Source organism: Leopardus geoffroyi, chromosome B4, assembly GCF_018350155.1.
Source record: "Leopardus geoffroyi isolate Oge1 chromosome B4, O.geoffroyi_Oge1_pat1.0, whole genome shotgun sequence".
Classification (NCBI taxonomy): Eukaryota; Metazoa; Chordata; class Mammalia; order Carnivora; family Felidae; genus Leopardus; species Leopardus geoffroyi.
In genome coordinates, this window is record NC_059341.1 from 4,693,449 (window position 1) to 4,715,316 (window position 21,868).

The 21,868-nt window shown below is 53.6% G+C and overlaps 1 protein-coding gene and 1 long non-coding RNA gene across 2 annotated transcripts; one reads left to right on the forward strand and one right to left on the reverse strand.

Annotated features, from left to right (window-relative positions):
• Nucleotides 1-4,378: 4,378 nt before the first annotated feature.
• On the reverse strand, nt 4,379-5,677 carry LOC123590817 (calmodulin-like). Its single transcript, XM_045464331.1, has one exon. The coding sequence runs from the start codon at nt 5,665-5,667 to the stop codon at nt 5,014-5,016; it is 654 nt and encodes a 217-aa protein (XP_045320287.1). The 5' UTR covers nt 5,668-5,677; the 3' UTR covers nt 4,379-5,013.
• A 2,150-nt stretch (nt 5,678-7,827) lies between these two features.
• On the forward strand, nt 7,828-12,835 carry LOC123590536. Its single transcript, XR_006708829.1, has 3 exons — nt 7,828-8,086; nt 8,166-8,835; nt 12,253-12,835. It is a non-coding gene; the product is annotated as an uncharacterized LOC123590536 (long non-coding RNA).
• The last annotated feature ends 9,033 nt before the right edge of the window (nt 12,836-21,868 follow it).

Below are 21,868 nucleotides of genomic sequence, written 5' to 3' on the forward strand. Positions count from 1 at the left end.
TCTTGAAGGATTTGAGGGAAACTTTTGCTTTAGTTCAGATTAGTTTTTTTTTTTTTTTAATTTTTTTTTTTTTTGTTTTTTTCAACGTTTATTTATTTTTGGGACAGAGAGAGACAGAGCATGAACGGGCGAGGGGCAGAGAGAGAGGGAGACACAGAATCGGAAACAGGCTCCAGGCTCTGAGCCATCAGCCCAGAGTTCAGATTAGTTTTGTTTTCACTGAAGCTGTCTCTCCCCAGCTGGTTCCAGTAGATTTATTAGCTCAGTTCTGCTCGGCTAAATGTCAGTTTTGTGGGTGAATCATGCTTCAGACACCGAGAGCCTGTACCAAATACTGCCTGAAACACACACAAAATATCCTCTTGACGGAGACAGTTAATACATCCGTGAGTTAAAAGAAGTACTAAAGCAACAGCCTATATTGAAATTCTATTAGAAGAGACTTAATTTAATCTATAATCCACAAGATCCTTGACATTGGAGACACGTACAGCTACTTAGCCTCGAAATGGCTCAGTTCTCCTCCCCCCACATGACAGGCCCAATGTACCTAAAGAAAAAGAGGGCGCGGGGAGGGGACCTGGATGGCTCAGTCGGTCGAGTGTCCGACTTCAGCTCAGGTCATGATCTCATGGTTCACGAGTTCGAGCCCCACGTCCAGCTCTATGCTGACAGCTGGGAGCCTGGATGCTGCTTCAGATTCTGTGTCTCCCCTCTGCCCCTCCCCTGCTCACACTCTGTCTCTCTCTCTCTCTCTCTCTCTCAAAAATAAACGTCCAAAAATTTTTATTAAAAAAATTTACATATATAAAAAAAACAAGAATAAAAAACAGAGAATGTTCATCTTTATCAGATTGTGGTGTGGGGTTCAGGTGAACTGATAAATAATTTCCCGAGCCAGAACACTGAACAAAGCTAAGACTTTAAACTGGATGAGAGAAACTCCAGAGAAATATTCAAAAAGTCGTCCGTCATCTCAGCCCATACGAATCTCTGCCGTCCTCACAGAGTGTTTTTACCAATAATTTTTTTTTTTTTTTTTTTAGTAAGTTGGGAAATACCGGCAAGTTGGCCCTTTGTGGAGCCAGTCTTGGCAAACGGATTTTCACAGAAGTGGCTTTCAGAGAACTGAGTTTCCTGAAGTCGCTGAGAACCCTGTGGGCTCTCGGGATGCTTCTTGCCTGTTCCGGGTCTCCCTGGAGTTCTAGGCTGGGGCGGGGCTGCTGCCTGAAACCCGGGGGTGTAACCAGACCCCACCCTCAAAGATCTTCCGGGAGATCGGCAGTCGACACTCAAGTCGGTTCTGTGTCAGGTGCAACCGGGAAGTCCCTAAAACCCAGCGTGCCGGCTTCCAGAAGATGCTCCCCCCGTGGGTCCCGGCTGACCCTCTCCCCCAGCCCTCCAGCTCCCAGGGGTCAGTCCTCCTCGGGGCCGCCTGGGTCTCTTCTCTGGTGGAAGAAGCTCTGGGTGGGGGGGTAGATGAGACACTGCTGGTGGGGCGGCCCCCGGGGCCCTTGAGGCCGGGGCCGCGGTCTGTCCCTCACCAGAGACCTGAAGAGTCCCTTCCTTTCCCAGACCCTCAGACTCCACGCTTGCTCTCCTGGGGCAACACATAAAGAGGGGTGCCCGCTGCTTTGTTCCCGCCTCGTGGTCCCATGGAGCCCTTTCCACCAGGAAGCAGCCCCCTCTCCTAGCTCCCGGGGCTGCCCCTCTACGAGCCCCGGTCTTTCGAGGGCCCTGTGCTCTGTGTTCAGGATCATGCACCGTAGACGTGCAGAGATCTGGGGAGGGGAAGAGCCAGCGTCCCTGGAGCCACAGCCAGCGTGAGAAACACGACAGCACGGCGCCTGGGGGGCCCCGGCCGGTAAGCGTCCGACTCTCGATTTCGGCTCAGGTCGTGATCTCACAGTTCGTGGGTTCAAGCCCCGTGTCGGGCTCTGTGCTGACAGCTTGGAGCCTGGAACCCGCTTTGGATTCTGTGTCTCCTTCTCTCTTTGCCCCTTTCCCTCTCATGCGCTGTCTCTCTCTGTCTCTCAAAAATGAATAAATGTTAAAAAAAAAAGAAAAGAAAAGAGATTTTACACTCCACTCGCACTAGCAGTGGGCTCTCAGACATTTGGGGCCATGGGACAGTGAAATACCAAAATTAATTTGGGGCACTGAGAGGACTTTTCATTTGTCAGCGGAAGAACATGAAAAAAACATCCCACAAAACTATCATCTGCCATCACAGTGGCTTTGTGGGAGAAAGGACATTTAACACCGAAAATACAGAAAGAGCATATTCTCAGAATTTGAAAAACTGAATACACTTAAGCTGGTCAAAAAAGGCCTTCATTTCTCTTGTTTCCATACAGAGCCTGGAAACCTTCATCTCGGACCAGCTTGGTATTTAGGAGTCACTAATTTAGAAACTCAGATTTCTGTGACCTATGTGTCTAAGGGGACGGGGACTTTCTGGAAGGAAGCACACCCAGCCTGACCTCGGGGAGAACCTCTGGCTCCCCACCCTGACCACACCAGGTCTGGCAGCTGTCTTGGCCCCACCTCCTTATCTCCACATCTTTACCTCCAGGAGATCCCAGCTTCCGTCATCTTGTTCCCCCCCCCGCCCCTCCCCCGCCTCCCTCAGAACCTGGGAGGGGGGGACCTGAAACTCTTCCCCTGTCTCAGAGCCCCCAGCCCATCGGCCAATTCCCAGCCCCCACCCGGGACCTCCCCTGCTGTGTCTGACACCTGCTGTGTTGGGGGGGCGGGGTCTAGGCCATACCTGGGGACTTGTTCTGCACACAGGGCTGAGAAGAAGGAGGCAGCAGCGTGTGAGAGTCACAGGAGACAGGAGTGATCCACTGAAGATGTCAAATGGGGGGAAAGAACAAAGAAAAGCATCATCTGTGCACCAGCCCCTCCCATCCGGTGACCTGGCCCTGCCCCTCCCACTGGGGGGACAGGCTGGACAGGCTCTGTCACTCACCCACCACCCACCCACCACCCACCACCCATGCTGGAGTGAGGGGCAGGCGGTAAGGGCGGGCGCCTGTATGTTGCAATAACCCCCCAGGTAAGCTGGTTCTGACTGCCCCCCCGCCCCTGCCTGAGCCAGAGCCACGGACCTGCCCCAGCTGAGAGAAGATAAAGTCAGTCATCACCAAAAACCAGAGAAAACCTCGTTTCACGGAGGAGGAAGGAGAAGCCCGCCGTCGAGTGACGCCCAGAACGGCGCGGCTGTGTGCAGACAGTGCTGGAAAACATCATGTGCTTCCCGAATCCTGAGTCCCCCTGATCCTGACACCCCTGCTGCCCAGCCCCCCAAATGAAGTTTTTTTTTTAAGTTTTATTTTATTTTATTTATTTTATTTTATTTTATTTTATTTTATTTATTTTATTTTATTTTATTTTATTTTTTATTTTATTTTTTTTAATTTTATTAATTTTATTTATTTTATTTTATTTTATTTATTTTTTTTATTTTTTTTTATTTTTTAAGTTTATTTTATTTTTTAAGTTTTATTTTATTTTTATTTTTTTATTTAATTTTTTAATTTTTTAATTTTATTTTTTAATTTTATTTTTAAGTTTATTTTTTAAGTTTATTTTTTATTTTTTATTTTATTTTTTATTTTATTTTTTAAGTTTATTTTTTATTTTTTATTTTATTTTTTAAGTTTATTTATTTTGAGACAGAGAGAGCACAAGGAGGGTAGGGGCAGAGAGAGAGGGGGAGAGAGAATTCCAAGCAGGATCCGGGCTGTCGGCACAGAGCCCGATGTGAGGCTCGAACTCACGAACCGTGAGATCGTGACCTGAGCCAAGATTAAGAGTTGGATGCTTATCCGACTGAGCCACCCAGGCGCCCCACCCGGATTTCATTCTGAGGCCACCCTGGTCCTGTTGCCTCACGTGCAGGGTGCCCTTGAACGAGCCATCTCTGAGGACCAGGACGAGGGAGCCGTGGGAACGCCAAGCTGAGGCGGCCAGCCTCCGGCAGGTCCGGGCGTGGGGACCACACGGCAAGGCCGCGAAGCCCCGTTCGAACGGGGCTGGGGGACGGCAGAGGAGGACGGCTTCTCAGGGGAGAGCGAGATGCCGTCAGCCAGGAAACGCATTCCGCCCTGAGCCGGGCGCCTCAGGACCTGGCCGTCCACCCCCAGGACGCGGCCGGCCCCCGGCCCCACTCCAGGTGCTGCCCCCCGACACACAGTGTCCAGCCCGGAGCCTCCGGCCCCGTGAGGCCCCTCGAGCGAGGTGGGTCTGATCCCCCGGTGTCCCCACCTTTGTTTTTTTCACCTGTAAGACCCTTGCTGCATCTCACGTGTAGGACACACACACACACACACAGACACACACACACACACACACGCTTTTTTTTTATTTTTTATTTTATCTGAGCCTACAGAACAGTTGGCTAAATGCAAGGAGTGATGACTTTATGGTTTGTGGTGTAGACAGTGTTTCCGTCCCAGGCTCCGGGCTCCAGCCTCCGGCCTCCGGTCCTGACCCAGAAGCTCAGGCAGACCCTTGAACCAAAGAAATGTGCCTCTTCTGTCCCCTCCCAGCCCTACACGGCCGCCCGCACCTGATGTCCTCCTGGGGCATGCGGGGGAGGCCAAGGCAGACCATCCGGCCCACCCAGGTCTGCTCCCCCACTAGGCCCGAGCGCAGGGCGTAGAGGCGCAGAAGAACCCCAGATGCCACCGCTCGGGGCCTTCGGTTTTCCAGTTTCCAACCAGACGCGCAAGCACCACTCTCAGAGTCCAATTGCTTTTATGTCAGCCATCACATTGCTCTGGGGTCCCTCACCGCAGCCCAGTGAGGCAGGGGGCCTCCCCGTTTCTCTACAGGAGCTGCTCCGAGGTCTCACCGGGCAGATGGGGCAGAACCCAGGCCCTCCCTCCAGTAGGTAATTTCCCACCCCCCACCCAGACTTCCCCTTGACATCTGTGCCACGGAAGCAGGGGCCCCGAGAAAGCACGAGGACCAGAATCAGGCAGGAGATGGGCCCCGGGCCGGGCCTCACTTCTGAGAGAGGATGCGCACGAACTCCTCGTAGTTCACCTGCCCGTCCTGGTCCACGTCGGCGCCCTGGATCATGGCGTCCAGCTCCTCCTGGGAAGGATTCTCGCCCAGCTTGGCCATGGCCTGCTTGAGCTCGTTGACGCTGATGTGGCCGTCGCCATCCAGGTCGAAGGCACGGAAGACTTCCCGCATCTCCGCCTCGCTGCCCGAGGCCTTCATGATCTTGGCCATCTCTGCCAGGAACTCGTCGAAGCTGATGTGGCCGTCGCCATCGGTATCCACCCGGGAGATGAGCTGCTTCAGCTCGGCTTCCGACGGGTTCTTGCCCACGGCCTGCATCACGGCACCCAGCTCCTGGACGTCGATCTTTCCATCCCCGTCCTTGTCAACCCTGTCGAAGGCCTCCTTGAACTCGGCCACCTGTTCTTTAGACAGCTGCTCTGCCATGTCACGTACACCTGTCACAGAGCTTCCGAGCCGGCTGCCACTTGGCTCAAAGGGCTCACGTCGGAGACGGGGACCGGCGGCTGGGACGCGAGGCTGTGTCTGTGTGAGGGCAGAGCTCCCGTGGCAGTCTTGCCATGGGATGGAACCCCCCTCCTTTTCTGCATTCGGAGCAAAGGGAGGAGGAAGGCTCTCCGCCCTCCCCATGTCCTCGGGCGAAATCCTCCTCCCAGGGAGGGACACACCAGCTGCAAACCAGAAAGGCCGGAATTTGGAGCGCAGGTCCCGCCCTGGAAAGCCTGGAGGGAACCAGCATGGGGGCCGTTGGAGGCCAGCCAGCCTCTGCTAGCCCCGATGGCAGACCTGCCACTCTAGAAGCTTCTCACCCGGCTGATTCTCACAGAGACCATGGCTGGGGAGGGAAGGGGAGCCTCCCTCGGTGGACACAGCAGGTCCCGGAGGAGTGGGGGACTGTCTGGCATTTCTATTCTCTTCTTGGAACTGTTGTCAGCTCTGGCCTCACAGGACGCCCTGGTGGAGGCAGATGGGTGGCAGAAGCGAGTGGAATTCTACCAGGGCGGAACCCTGGGCGTCGTGAAGTTCCCAGGCCACGGAAGATGCGCCTAGGTGCCCGCAGCTTCAAGATAGCAAGAGGCCCGCGTGCGTGCAGAGCGTGATGCATACGTGCCAACTGTCTCTCACGTGGTCGTCCCAAGTGTGATTTCGGGGGTGAGGAAAGGTCTTCCTGTTCCCCCCGGAATACTTCTCCTCCGGCCCCATGATTCCTCTGATCCCATTCCACTGTTAGGTTCAAGCTTCTCTATGAGGGCGCGGGGGAGGCATGGGGGGTCTGCTCCGTTCACAGGTGTCCCACCAGAGGAGCCTGGGGGACGCCGTGCAGCACGGGATCCAGAGCGGGCCGGCCCCTGCAGACACTAGGGACAGAGGGGTGTGGAAAGGGGTGGCCAAGACGGTGAACATGGCCTAGCTCAAGGGTTTACTAAGGGTCAGCCCTGAGCACAAAACCCAGTCTGGAAACTTCCCCGGTCCACAGTCTCCTCTGTCTTCTGGAAGGACGTCATCTCTGCCCACTGCTCTGAGTAGCAGATTTTAGACCAAGAGCTCAGCCCTTGGGGACTCTCCCCGGGTCCCTAGCAAGTGACGCCCAAGGCCCTCAACTGGACATTTGCACCAGAGTCTCCACGGTGTCTTTCTCAAGCAAATGTCCTCTTGGTCCCTGCAGACTCCCAGATCCCCCACCCGCCTGTGCCTTTGTGTGTGACGCACCAACTCCTTCCCTCTCCTGAGAAACTGTATACACCCCAGCCGTCTCCGGTTCGGCCCATCAGACAGACCGCGGCGTCTCTCCTCCCTAGAGGGCAGCCAGGCAGACGCGTCCCTGGGCACGGCACAGCGCACCCCGAGCCAGGGACCCAGATGTGGAGAGACACATAGAGGGAAGGTTCCAGTTGTCCAACTTCTTGCATAAAGACGTCTTCAGGGGGGCGCCTGGGCAGCTCCGTCGGTTGAGCGTCCGGCTTCGGCTCAGGTCACGATCTCACGGTTTGTGGGTTCGAACCCTGCGTCGGGCTCTGTGCCGACAGCTCGGAGCCTGGAACTTGCTTTGGATTTCTGCGTCTCCCTCTCTCTCTGCCCCTCCCCCGCTCATGCTCTGTCTCTCTCTCTCTCAAAAATAAATAAACATTATAAAGACGTCTTGAGGAAGAATTGCTGTTTCATCTTCGTGCTGGAATAGTACAGAGACCTCAATAAATATTGAGCAATCAGTTTCTCAGTGAAACCCACAACCAGTATTGGGTGGAGAATGTGGTCCCCCTGGGGCACTGGCACAGGAAGCTACCACATGGTCAGAAGTGACAAGGGACGGGCGGGGCTCCTGACAACAAGGATATCCTTTTAAGAATATTTGAAGATACAAATCTATAGTTTACATTTTATTTTCTTCTTACCTGATTAGCAGGGCTTGTGATTAAAAATCCAAGATGGTTAACATTTTCTTATTTCCCCCTTGGTATTAAATGATGCGTCGTAACGAGGGAGGAGCTTTTCAGACGCTATCAGGAGATGAAGCTCTTGGTTCTGGCTCCCTTGCTGATTTGGGGACTTAACTTGGGTCTCGGTATCGACATCTACAAAATAGGATAATACGTCCACCGTCTATGATCGGGGCGCTTAAGATCCAAGATCAAAGTATCTTTGATCATCAGGAAGTGTAATTATTCTATGATGAACCTCATCTTCGGTAGCAAGCTGGTTTGTGTTTGATGTGAACCGACACGCAAGAAAAGGAGGACCTCTCTCTCAATTTCGTCGTTACACCCTTCTGACAGCACTGAGGAACTCGTCTGCCGGGAGGGTAGAGTCACATCACACAGTCCCAGATTCTGACATTCGTCAGCTTTTGGACATCAGCCTTCACCACACGGCTCTACACAGCGCAGACAGACGCTTGTATTTAGAAAGACCATCTAGCGAGTGACCTCATGGGACCGGAAGGTGATAATTATTCGTTGTCGCTCACTGCGCCCACGCACAGATGGAGTCTCAGGTGATAGAGTCCAATGCCCAAGGCCACCCAGAAATTGAGGAGAGAGCCACCCTTCTGGTAAGTCCCTCCCCACCCTTGGCCTGCCATTTTGGACCCTGCGTCCTCTCTAACACGGCGTGTTCTCTTCTCGGAGCAGGAATCCGTATGGAAGCCACTCCTTCACCCCTTCCCCGCGGCCTCCTGCCTAAGCAGGTGAGCGGTCGGTCAGCCTCATGGGACCAGCATCAGGGATCGCCGCTCCCCAGTGACCAACTCCACAGACTGTCTGACAGCTGAACTCAGTGCTGGGCGAAGGGGGGGAACACGGCACGTGTCGCCAAAGCCTCATCCAGCTTGGTCCAGCCCCTTTCTTCCCCCAGATCCCGGCCCAGCTCTTTGGAAGGAGCAAGAAGGAACTGGAGATGCCTCACATCCATGGGCGTCTCCTTACGGGGGGGCACCTCTTGCCGGGGTCCCAGTGTGACGGGACGAGGGCGTCCATCCGGGAACGAGCCTGAGGCTGGGAGACTGGCACCTGCTAGACGCCCCACCGCGGAGCCCTGGGGCACATAAGAAGTGTGCACAGGAAGACAAGCGAGAAGCCCTCCACGTTAGCCCATGAGGCGTCCCGTTCCCCGCCGCCCCCACCCCCACTGGGTGTGAGGGAGACAAGAGAGGCTGCCTGCCTGAGTGGAGGACCTCCGTCTGCTGAGAAGGAGCCCCTGGGACCAAGCGCGACAGAGAGGCGGAGAGGATGTGGTCCGTCCGCACAGACACCCAGGGGTTCCTGGACAAAACCTCGGGCCCGTGGCCGTCGCCGGTTGGCGGTCAGCTCTCCCACCCAGACTCATTCCCTCTCCTGCCCCTCTCAGTTTACCTCCTGGCCCTGCTGCCGGGGATGTTGGGACTTCTCCCAGTGACGGTGGCTGAGGTTCTGGAGTCCCCGAGGGCGTCCCTATGGGCAACAGGCCCCCGCGGCCCAGGGGAGGGGGATCCCCCTCTGGGGGGGACACCCCTCTGTGAGTGTGTGCGTGTGTGTGAGTGTGGGTGTCGGGCACAGGGGTGTGGGCTGGCTGTCCTCCTTCCAGGCCTTCAGACTGATGCCTGCAGCCAGCCTGGCTCCCCCAGGGACAGACACACTCTGTGGGCTCTGTGGGCCGGGTCTGGTGACAAACGAGTAAGACCGGTTTAGGACCTGGCTCCTCTGACTTGCCGGAGCCCACGTGTCCCTCCCCCGCTTAGCACCCCCACACCCTGCCTGCGACTCCTGCGTGGGGATCACCCTGTGCCCACGTGAGCACATCTGCACGTGCGGCTCCCGGAGCCCGCCCTCCATCGGGCCACTGTGAGCCACGTGCTGCCTTCACCGAATGTGCCCCCCCCACCCCCCGCCGAGTCCCTGCCGTGTCCCCGACCCTAAACACAAGTCACATTCCCCCACGGAGCAGTGCAGCGGGCGGTTCCATCCCTGGCCTTGGAACCAGGAAGCTGTGGGGTGTGTCCAGCCACAGGTGGTGCAGCCTGGGGCAGGTGACTTCACCGCAGAGGAGATAACACACACCTGCCTTATCAGGGCTGAGAGTGTCACCCCCTCCCCCGTGGGCCCAGAGCCAGCCCTCCGCCTGGGGCAGCTTTGGGCTCGTTTCCCTCCAGGCACCTTCTCGAAGGTCCAAGGACAATCGTCCCTGAAGCGGAGCGGGTGGCCATTCTAAGTTCTCAGAAGGTCTCGGGCCGAGTTAAACACCTGACCCCACTGCTGCCGGGGACCGCGTCTCCTCTTGCTCCCTGCTTCCGCTCCTAGCGCCGCAGAGCAGGTGCTCCGGGCGTCCAGTGAACTTCCATTGGACAGGAAAATGGTCACAGGTTGAAGGCGCAGAAGTTGGAGATCATCTTTCCGGTTTAGATCCTTGTCCGAGCGAAGCTGTGATTCTTGGGCCACCAACGTGTCACGTGGAAAAGGGCAGAGGCCCTGCTGTCATGGGATTGTGTTAAAAAAGCAGGGTCTGGGGCGCGGGTGGCTCAGTCGGTTAAGCATCTGGCTTCAACGTAGGTCACGATCTCGCGGTTCGTGGGTTCGAGCCCCGCGTCGGGCTCTGTGCTGACGGCTCAGAGCCTGGAGCCCGCTCCGGATTCTGTGTCTCCCTCTCTCTGCCCCTCCCCTGCTCACACTCTGTCTCTCTCTCTCTCTCAAAAATAAATAAACATTAAAAAAAAAAAAAGGGCAGGGTCTGTGTCTGCCCTGCGTTCAACACAGCGACCTGGCAGGGGCTGTGGGTAGTCGGTGCCCACAGTTTGCCTAGACTTGCCGGGCACCTGGCAAGGGCCGTCCTTCCCACTCTTCTTGGTCAACAACACACCCGGGAGCTTGGCAGGACGCACATCTCTCTGTATGCGCTGTCCGCACACGTATGCAGCCCCAGTGACAATGGCACTCTAGCTACCTGGCATTTTCTGCAAGAAGGGCTTTGAGTACGGTATGTTTCCGGAGTCCTGAAATGGAGGCCTTCAAACACCGAGCGTTTTAACTGTGGTGGGAACCTTTCCAAGGCGAGTCACATGTTGTATTTCCCATCGCTCCGAACAGGGGAGGAGGACCGTGCTTCCTATAGTTAGAGATGGTCTTGTCATTGTGTGCCACTGCCCACAGGGACGTGAGCAGGTGCGTGGGCCAGGCGCTAGTTTGTCTGGACTTGCTGTAATTCCTCTGGCTGGCCAGTCCCACCTCCTGTCTGTCGTCAACTGTTATATTTCCGTGGGTCCCAGGCTTCGTTTCACAGCGATTACTGACATAACTTAAGGCAGAGCCAAAGTCTGCCAGGGGGAAAAAAAAAAGTTAACCAAACTTGTAAAGCAGCAACTTTAATTTATTAATTAATTAATTTTGAATTTTTTTTTAGTTTATTTATTCACTCATTCATGTAGAGACACAAAGAACGGGGGGGGGGGGGGAGGGAGAGAGAGAGAGAGAGAGAGAGAGGGAGAACCCCAAGCAGGCTCTATGCTGTCAGCGTACAGCCCGACGCAGGGCTCCAACTCGCCCACCATGAGATCATGGCCTGAGCCGAAGTTGGACACTCATCCGACTGAGCCATCCAGACGCCCCTAGCAACTTTAATTTAAAACCAGTAATAAATCAATTGCTCTGAGGGGGCGCCCGGTGCTTCTACTGTATCTCTGACCTCAGGGCGAGATCCTAAAGCGTCAGGACCGCCGTTGCCTCAAGAGCAGCTCAGAGCAGGTGCTCGTTTCCACGTGGGCACAGCTGCCTCGCCCCCTCCCCTCTGACCTCTGCCCGGGGCACTGCTGTTCTCCGCATCTGGCAAGAAGTCGGGGAGGGAGCAGACCAGAGGAGTGACTGGGGCACACCCACGCGTCCCGATGCGCTGCTCAGAAAGGGTGAGTTAGGTCACAATGCTCCCAAAGCAGTGGCCACGGGGTCCCGTCTCTAGCGGCAAGACTGAGGCCTGTGGCCGGCAGCCCCCAGCGCCCCCGCCACCCGGGAAGAAGGACCTTTTCTGTTTGCGACAGTTGGATGGCTCCGGTCGCAAGGGGAGAGAGAAAGGAGCTGGGCCGGGAGGTCGGGCACTAGGTCCCGGGAAAGATGGCTGCAAGGCCTCACGGGACGTGTCTCGGTGGCCCTGTGGCCGGCCCTCCGGGCCCGAGAAGCAGCTGCCACTGTCCGAGCTTCAGGGTTGTCTGCTGTGAGAGGAGTGAATGAGGCCTGACCCTCAGGCCTCGCAGGCCGGTCCACGGGGCTGCTGGGCATGACAGTGCACACAGGTGAGCGGTCAGCCCCTCTACCCTGCCCTTCCTCCCCAGGAGCTGACAGGCCCAGGCCAGCCGACCACCCGCAGGTGAATCACGCGGAGGCCTTCGTGTTTGCGACCTCCCGATCCGGGGCCTGACCCAGGAGGCTGTTTTTGACACAGAAGGTGTGAGGAAGAGGCTAGTGATTCTTGGATGTGACCGGGGACCAGGGACGAGAGAAACTTCTGTGGTCGCAGCGCACAGGACCCAGGGCACTGTCAGTGGCTGCAGGACTGTGGTCCTAAGGAAACTGAGGATGGGGACTCCGTCTCCTCTGTGCCTGTCCTGGGAGCACCGACGTGGCAGAGACGGAGGGCGGTGGCTTACACCGGGTCAGAGCGGGGTGATGTGGCCTTCTGCGTGCCCAGCGCCATGCTAAGGGCTGCGATGGGTGACCTCATCCTGTCCTCACTCAACAGTGTACTCCCATCTTACAGATGCAGCAAGGGAGGCTTAGAGAAGGCGTGGAACTCGTTCACGGAGGAGCCACTGGGCTCCCAGTGTCTGCGGACTTCAGCCGTCCTTCCCACGCCACCGAGGACCGCCGCACGCAGCTCAGACAAGTCGCGGAGCCGGGGACAGCTGGCCGCCCCCTGGGGGGAGAAGGGCAGGAAGGCAGGTGAGGCCACGGAATGCACTAGAAGGAGGTGGCGCTTCGGCGGGTGCCCCGCCCCTCGCCACGGCCTGGCTTCACAGCACATGGGCCCGGGTGGGGTCAGTTTCGAATTTTAAGTTGGATAAGTTGGCAAATGTGCTTGGGGCGAAGACGGTCCTCGTGCGCTTCCATGAAATCCTTGGAAACGGTTTCTTGAGGAGCCATCATTCGTAGTAAACCCACGGCATCACCTCCGCTAGCCTATATTTACCCAGGTCCGCCATTATCCTCCTATCTTCTGGAACATTCTGGGACAAGCTGCCCTGATTCTCACTTGACTTTCTCTCTCCCTCGGTAACCTCATCTCCGGCTACACCCATCCCTTTGCTGGGGCTTTAACTTCCCTACTTTTAGTCCAGTCTTCATCTGTGGTTGTTTTTTCTTTTCTCTTCTTTCTTTTCTTTTCTTTTCTTTTTTTTTGAGAAAGAGAACAAGTGGGGGAGGGGCAGAGGGACAGAGAGACGGGGAGGGAGAGAATCCCAAGTGGCTCCACACTCACTTGGGGATTGAACTCATGAACCTCAAGATCATGACCTGAGCCGAAATCAAGAGCCAGACGCTCACCTGACTGAGCCACCCAGGCGCCCCCTCGTCTGTGGTTTTTAATGTCCCTGCTCCTCATTAAACATGGGGAAACAATGGTTTGTTTTTTAAAGATCTCTAGACTTTAACTCCTTCCCTAAGAGCTTTCTTCACATTTTTAAAAGCATATCTGACTTGGGTGGCTCAGTCAGTTGGGGTTCCCACTTTGGCTCAGGTCATGATCTCACGGTTCGTGGGTTCGAGCCCCGCGTCGGGCTCTGTGCTGACAGCTCAGAGCCTGGAACCTGCTTTGGATTCTGTGTCTGCCTCTCTCTCTCTGCCCCTCCCATGCTCACTCTCTGTCTCTCTCTCTCTCTCTCTCAGAAATAAACATTAATAATTAAAAAAAAAAAAAAGCATATCTGACTAGTTTCTAGCATCTTGAAAAGAGGGCACAGCTTTCTCTCCACCCCTGCTCACCCCTCTTACTAAGGTGTTAGTAACTTTCTATTTTCTCACTAGAGTCCTCCTCATGCTCCCCCTGCCCCTCCCAGCACGTGAGCTGCATTCTTCAGCCTGACTAGTCCTGTGCGCCATCAGAGAGAGCAGAAGTTTTGCTCCTACACGTTACTCTCTTTTTTCTGGCGCATAAATGCTGCCATTTATACTGGCTCATTTCCCTTCCTCGCATGTGTTCCAGGCTGTTGTTTCCAGTGAAATAAGCTCCTTGTGCAATTGAGGTGTTCTAAACCAGTTCTACGTATTTGGGTTCACGGTCATTTTTGTGTGTTTGTTTCCTCAACCTACATAGCATTTTCCCGACGATGCATTTGAAATTTCTTCCTCCAGTTATGATAGGTAGATGGATAGACAAATAGATAATAGATGATGGGTAGATGATAGATAGATAGATAGATAGATAGATAGATAGATGCCATAATTTTTCACTTCCCATCCCACCTTGGAAAAGTGTTGCGGTGGGTGGGGCTCAGCACGCAGAGCCCCGCCCAGCCCTGCAGGTCTTGAATGTTCCATCTCCCTTCCTGTATGGAAGCGGCACCCGCCCAGCGCCCCCCTCGCGGGCCCTCCACCCTGTCGAGTCTGGGGGTCGGATGCTGCTCACAGCCTGACTCTGCAGGGAGTCCAAGCTGCCGTTCCAGGCTCCGGGAGGCAGAGGAGGACCAGCTTCCTGGTGCCACCTGGTCGCACAGAAACGGTGTAAATGCTGATCTCCGCCCGTGTCTTCGCAAACAGAGCCGTTCCCCTTTTCCCCTCATCTGCCAAGACCTCAGAGTGGGCATGAAGCCAAAGGAAGTGTAGGGCTCGGGGGAGGTGGGGGGTGGGAGGTCGGGCCCGTGGGGCAGACCTGATGCTGGGCTCACCCCCCACCCCTGTGTCGGCCCTCTCGTGCCACCTCCTTTCCCTTTATCCATTGAGTTCCACTCCAGCTGAGCCACCCACGGAGGAAAATCTCCAAACTGAGCTCCCCTAATCCTTCCTTCCCCCACTGACTGCAGGGGACTTCGCCCTGGAGCTTCCCACTGAGGTCCCTTGGGTCACACCATATCCGCACCCTCCACCCCTTCCTCCTCCTTTCCTCAGTCACCCCTTCTCTGAGTCCCCAAATCTGGCCTCTTCCAGGAAGGCAACGCTTGGTCCTGGGTGAGGTTTTTTTTGGTCACCTCTGTATTCCTTTAAAGACTAGGTCAGGAGCGGTCTCTTCTCTTCCTCCGACAGACAGAATCGCCACCGGGGTCGACATCAGTGGCGCTGAGTCAGGACTGGACCTCGAGACTCTTGGGTTCGCTCTGAGACGCTTGACCCCCGTGGTCGGTGACGCCAGCGTCGCGAGCCCCCCTGCCCTGTCCTCCCTGCCCGTGGGACCAGGCCTTCCCGGGAAACCTGTGCTCTACTCCAGCAGAGCAGGCCGCCTTGGTCAAAGCCTTCCTGGTCCGTTCAGAAGTTTCTCCAGTGCCCATTCTGTGCTGGGGCTACGCTGGAAACCCAGAGTCTCCAGTGAACAAAACGCTCTCTCTGCCTTCGAGGCACTTGAGGCTGACCAGAGAGTCCCTTAGTAACTGGCAGTGCTCCTCGGGCCCCGGTCCTCGAAGCATGAAGAGCCAGGAGACCACCCCCCACGCCCCCACCCCCACCGAGGCCCATATCTTGTGGTTCACTAAGTAGTTAACCAGATCCTTCAGTCTGATGGGTTCTAACGTCCTTGTCCGGAAACGAAGGGGTTTAGAAGGGAGGGTAACTTTCACAGTCTCATTAGCAGGGGAAGCCCCTTTTCACATGAAATCTTACTTGGATGGTGAATAACAGTTAACCTTTATTAAGCTCTGACTGTCCCAGCCACCCTTCGGAACCCCCTCGTGTAGGAACCTGTAGTGCCCTGTGCTACGGCTGTGCTTCAACGAGCAAGTTTAAAACCGTTGGGTTGGGGCGCCTGGGTGGCTCAGTCGGTTAAGCGGCCCACTTCGGCTCAAGTCATGATCTCGCGGTCTGTGAGTTCGAGCCCCGCATCGGGCTCTGTGCTGACAGCTCAGAGCCTGGAGCCTGTTTCAGATTCTGTGTCTCCCTCTCTATGACCCTCCCCTGTTCATGCTCTGTCTCTCCCTGTCTCAAAAATAAATAAAAAATTAAAAAAATTAAAAAATTAAAAAAAAAAAAACCATTGGGTGACAGGACACCCGGGCCGCTCAGTGAAGCATCTGACTCGGTCACGATCTCACGGTCCGTGGGTTCGAGCCCCACGCTGGGCTCTGTGCTGACAGCTCTGAGCCTGGAGCCTGCTTCGGATTCTGTGTCTCCCTCTCTCTCTGCCCCTCCCCTGCTCTCTCGCTCCCTCTCTCTCAAAAATAAATAAACATTAAAAAAAAAAAAAAAAAGCAACAACACTGGGGGAATGACTTCCAAAGGGAGTTGTGCACTTTGCTAAAGCACTTTGCCTCCTTCGAATCACCTCCCCGGGTACAGAGCCCATGCCCCAAACACTCCTGCTTCCTCCACTCGTCACGTGCTCCCCGGCAGGCACACATGTGCTCACGTGGACACTTGAGCCCCATGCACACACAGGCGCGCACACACGCTTTCTGGACTGAATGAAAGGTTTTCATCACAATCGTAAACTTCAAAGGCTTGGAACTTGGAAGAAACACTCTTCCTGCCTCTTAGTGAGTTCCAGACCCCTCGGGGAAGTGCGTGGTTCTCTTGAAGGTAATTACCACACCCTTGTGCTTGTGCTTGGGGTGGGGGGGGCGGGGAGCTTAAACCCGCTTAGCCAATTATCAAACGTAGCCGGGTATCAGAAGATTTGTTGAATGTAGTTCTAGCCCCTCAGCAACATTACCTCATTTAATGTTTACTGTTGGTCATTTTTTTTTCAAAACATCAAATATCAAAAAAGTAAAAACAACAACAACAAAAAGAAAAAACATCAAATATCAGATTTGAAAGGCCGGTGAGTCATACAAAGGAGCCCTTCCAGAACCAACACACTTTCCTCCCTGCTCTGCTCTCCTCTACCCTGCCTTCCCCAAGGCCAGTCCAGGACGCTTCACCTGCCCTGAAGTTCGTGGTAGGAGCAACCAGTGAGCTTGGTGAGTTACCTGGAGAAAGTCACCAATCCTGGCAGGTGTTTTTTTTAAAAAAAATCATCCTTGGGGTGCCTGGGTGGCTTAGTTGGTTAAGCATCTGACTTCGGCTCTGGTCATGACCTCACAGCTCGTGGGTTTGAGCCCCACGTCGGGCTCTGTGCTGACAGCTCGGAGCCTGGAGCCTGCTTTGGATTCTGTGTCTCCCTCTCTCTCTGCCCCTCCCCCACTTGCGTTCTGTCTCTCTCTCTCTCTCAAAAATAAACATTAAAAAAAAATCATCCTTCTTGCAGGAAAACAGGAAGTTCGAGAAGACATCTTAACTTGCCTGGTTGCTTTTATTGTGGGCTTTAGGACTAATTTGCTTTCATTTGGGGTGATCATTTAATACTGATTTCATCAAAGTGGCTGTCAGTATACAGGGCACTTTGTGTCCGTCCTGCTGCCTCTTCGTAAATGCACCGAGTGAGAGGTGCTCAGCGACACCGGAGGCACTGGCCTCAGCAGGTGAGCTGCTAAGGAGCTCCACGGTACCTAAACAGGTGGCCTTGGTGCAGGGTGGGGCACCCGTGGAGGCTGACCTCAGGCGGGCTGCCTGGTAAAAGCAGTGGGAGTGGACATGAGGACCCGTTGACCCAAGGGGATCCAGGAAACTCTCAAAACAGTCTGATTGTTTGTTTCCTCTGCAGTGGACTTCATTCTGCAGGTGAGGCCTCAAATCATAAAAGTGAGCACTCCTGCACTTTATGACCCAGCGGAAGGCCACGCATCGTGTCTCATGAGCTCTGGGAAATGCGTTCTCACATCGCGCACAAGCCTCCTAAACATGATGTCACCGGTTACTTATCAGATTTCTCAATTAAACAACTCATGCTCTGATCCAGAACCGCCTTCTCCTCCCTGAACTCAAACTCCAGCCCAGCCTAGCCCAGGACAGCCCTGGTCATAAAGACTGACCAAAAGTCACTCCAAGAGTGACTTCAGGTTCATGCCCTGAATCTGGAAGCCATCCAGTTTGTCGTATTTTGTTATAGCGACCCAAACACATTACGACAACGTGTTTATATTCATACTGGAGGGCCGGAAGCAGACGAGCAAGGGTTAGGGCTGTTAATCAAGAGAGAGAGAGAGAGAGAGAGAACTCTCATGGCCACACTCAGCCTCACCCATTCTCGAAGGGCACAGAGGTATGACTGGTTGACGAGACTGGGGAATCCTAATCTATATCTTCAGAGCACCCAGCAAGAGAGGCATATCCACAAGGGTGCCGCATGAATTCTTTTTAACAAAAACTATTATAGTGCCAGTCCAGAGAGAAGAGAAATACCTTGGGTTATCTACTCTTCAGAGGAAGTTGCTGCAGCAGGCAGTCCCCTGGATGTGTGTCTAGTGAGGTCATCATTAACACCATATTTTGTAGGGTCCACACTGTCCCTGCCAAGATTCCAGCGTCCTCAGCACCTCTCACCTCCAGCCCAGGGAGTCCTACACTCAGTTCAGACATGGTTCTCAATACTCCACCATTGTGGGCCTCCAAGTGTGTTCCAAGGATCCGTGGGAGGGGAGGGTGTCCCCAGTACCCTTTCTGAGGGTCTGGGAGGCCAAACGATTCTCCTAATAATACCAAGACATTATCTGCTGTGTTCATTGTGTTGACGTCTTGCACCGGGGCCAAAGCAGCGGAGGGTAAAATCCCTAGCCCTTTAGCATGAATCAAGGCTCCTGTATTAGCAATCATCATACACTTCACTGAACTGAAAAAACAAAAGCCAGTTTCACTTAAGAATGTTCTTGGAGAAGTAGTGGCGTTATTATTTTGTTAAGTTTCAACCCTTGTAGGCACATCTTTAATATGCCGTGAAACACTGACATAAGCATTTGCCATAAGAAAGGTGCCCTTGTGAGCCCATGTGTAATGGGGAAGCTTTTGTCATGGACCGCCATCTTTATTGGAAAGAACAGCTGATATGACACCATACGGTTGCTCCAGACTTGGTATTTGGCAGACATTCTTTTTCAAAAATGGATGAAGTGAGCTTGTCACTTTAAGAAAAACCATCGATAGCCTTTGTTGTCAATGATAAAATTTGAGCTTTCAAATAAAAATTAGAATTTTGGAAATTCCATGCCTGTCACTGTGAGCTTGAGACTTTCTGATACTTTCCTAATAGGATTGTTGGTGATATGAATGAATGTGATTTAATGTTTATTTATATTTGAGACAGAGAGAGAGAGAGACAGAGAGAGACAGAGCATGAGTGGGGGAAGGGCAGAGAGAGAGGGAGACACAGAATAAGAAGCAGGCTCCAGGCTCTGAGCTGTCAACACAGAGCCCGATGCAGGGCTCAAACCTGCCAGCCGTGAGATCATGACCTGAGCTGAAGTCGGACGCTCAACCCACTGAGCCACCCAGGTGCCCCATGAGATTTTTATAATTTTATCTGCAACGGGTCAACATTCAGAAGATCTACAGAACTCAGTGAACCAATATTGTCCAAAGGAACAAAGCAGAGCATGACACAATCACGAAGCCCAAGAGTGACCAATGGATTTTAACGTGACAGTACGAGAAAGATCATTGATGTGGCTTCGGATCCCACACTGCAGCTAACCTTTGAGAAACCACCACTCGTCGAATGTTGATATAGTACCGAAGAAAAATACCCGCCGATACCTGAGTCATTGAGACGTTCTCCGTTTCCAGCTGCGTATCCGTGTGAAGCTGGGTTAGTCTGTACTTTATATCGGAACATCCTCCCACAGACCAGTGCAGCAGAAACAGACACACGAAGCGATTTGCGAAGTTGTTTTTATTAGTTTTATTAACAATTAATTAATAAATAAGATTTAATAAATAATTTATTAGTTTTATTAATAATTAAAATTATTATTTTTTATTTTAGAAATAGATCTCTCATAAAACTACAGTATATCTGTTAACATGCAATGAGTTTTTTACTCCTATTTTTTTAAGTTACAAATGAATGTAGAAAAATATAGCTAGATACTTGAATTTTTTTCCGGTTGTAATTTCAACTCCAGAACCTACTGGTTGGTGTAGCCCACATACACAAAGGCCTTTTGGCATTCTCGATCATTTTAAATGTTTAGATGGGTCCCAGGATCAAAAATGTATTCTCGGGGAAGGCTGCAGGGAGAGGATGACAGAAAGCCATGAAATAAGAGCGAGGTTCCTAACCAGTGAGGCTGCCACAGCTTAGCCCATCCCAGCACTGTCCTTTGTGAGTCATGAGTACCTTTGTTTAAAATCCTTACTGAGCTCTCTGTCAACGTGCCTTTTTGAAGAACTCGCTTAGGGCGAGGGCTGGATGTTGGAGCCACAGTACCAGGATCCAGAAACTTGCAGACACCCATCGGCCACCTATCCTCTCGCGGGTGAAGTAGGCAGGAAGCGAGAACGTATGCGTCCGTCACGGGGACTGTCTCACGAGCTCTCCCACGATGCTAGCCCTTGGCTCTCCAGGACACCATGTCGCTTACACGCTTGTGCCCAGTGGTTCCTCGGCCTCCTGCTACTGCCCTCGTGTTATCTCATGACTACATCCCCTTGGGGGTGCGATTTCAGCTTATGAATTCTGGGAAGACATAGTCAGACCATAACATCCAGCTCATCAATTCTTCCATGGATCACGCCTTTGGCGTCCTATGTAAACCCAGCCCAGACCCAAACTGGATGAGCTGGGTGTCATTGCCAAGCCCAAGGTCACTCAGACTTTCTATGTCATCATCTGGGAGGTTTGTAGTTATGCATTTCCCATGTGGGTCTGTGATCCATTTTGGGTTACTTTTTGGGAAGGGCATAAGGTCTGTGTCCAGATTCACTTTTTTTTTTGCACATGGACGCCCAGCTGTTCCATCACCGCTTGTTGAAAAGACTACCTTGGGGGCGCCTGGGTGGCGCAGTCGGTTAAGTGTCCGACTTCAGCCAGGTCACGATCTCGCGGTCCGGGAGTTCGAGCCCCGCGTCGGGCTCTGGGCTGATGGCTCAGAGCCTGGAGCCTGTTTCCGATTCTGTGTCTCCCTCTCTCTCTGCCCCTCCCCCGTTCATGCTCTGTCTCTCTCTGTCCCAAAAATAAATAAACGTTGAAAAAAAATTAAAAAAAAAAAAAAAAAAGAAAAGAAAAGACTACCTTGTATTTCCTTTGCTCCTTAGTCGCTTGTGTTCTGCGAATCTATTTCTGGGCCCTCTGTCCTGTTCCATTAATCTCTGTGTCCACTTTTTGGCAGTCCCACGCCATCTTGATTACTGTGGCTTTACAGGAAGTCTGGTGGTGTCGTCCTCCTTTGCTCGTCTCCTGCCGCATCATGGTGGTTCTCTGAGGGTCTCTCCCAGTTTGGATTTCCATGGGTTCCCACAGGCAGCGTGGCCTCTTGTCACTAGGTGGGTGGTCATTTCCCTAGGCTCCCTGGGGGCAGGAATGTGTGCTCGGTGAGCATCCCATTTTGCGTTCTTGAGACCATCTACTCTTAAAAATACCCCCTTTCTTCTGCTCCTCTCCCCCAAAACCCAGGTCCAGACTTTCAGACATGTCTTTGCCCGTCTTCCCATTCATCAGAGAATAGAACGTGACTCCCCCACCGCATCTGAGGAGGCCTCTGTGTGCCCTTCCTCATGTCCTTCTCTCCCCTCATCCATCAGGCTGCAGCCACACTGGCCACCTTTCTGTCCCTTGGCCATGCCACGCCCTCTCCCCACCCACCGCGTGGGCTTTGAGCCTGCTCAGCCTGCCTGCCGGGAAGGCACCTCCTTCCCTTCAGGTCACCCTCCAGTGCCACCTCTGAGAGAAGCCTTCCCTGACCACCGTTGTGGAGGTGACCTGTCCGTGCTCTCCCTGCCAGCACCCCCGTGTCTTCCTTCATGGCACCTGTCACAACATCCACGAATCTCATTGTTTGGTTTACTCGCCAGCTAGCTGTCTCCGGGAGGGAATACGAGCTTCTGGAGGCCTGGGAGTTGCCTGTCTTGTCCCTGGCTCTATTCCCAGCTTCTAGAACAATACTTGCACACAGTAGGCCCTCGATACGTATCGAGGAGTGAACACATTGGAGGAAAGCCTTATCCATTCATGTTTCTTCTGAAGGTGAGAAGACAGTCTGCTTCCACCTGAAGGAGAAAGCCTTTGTTCGTTCTCTGAAAACCCTCTTGGGAAAGCGAGGGCTTTCAGGCTTTGGGAATCCGGACAAGGAAACAAGTTCCCTTCCGGCCAAGGCAACCTCTGCCTTTCATCCTGCCCGAACTTTCCCAGAAGGGAAACTGCT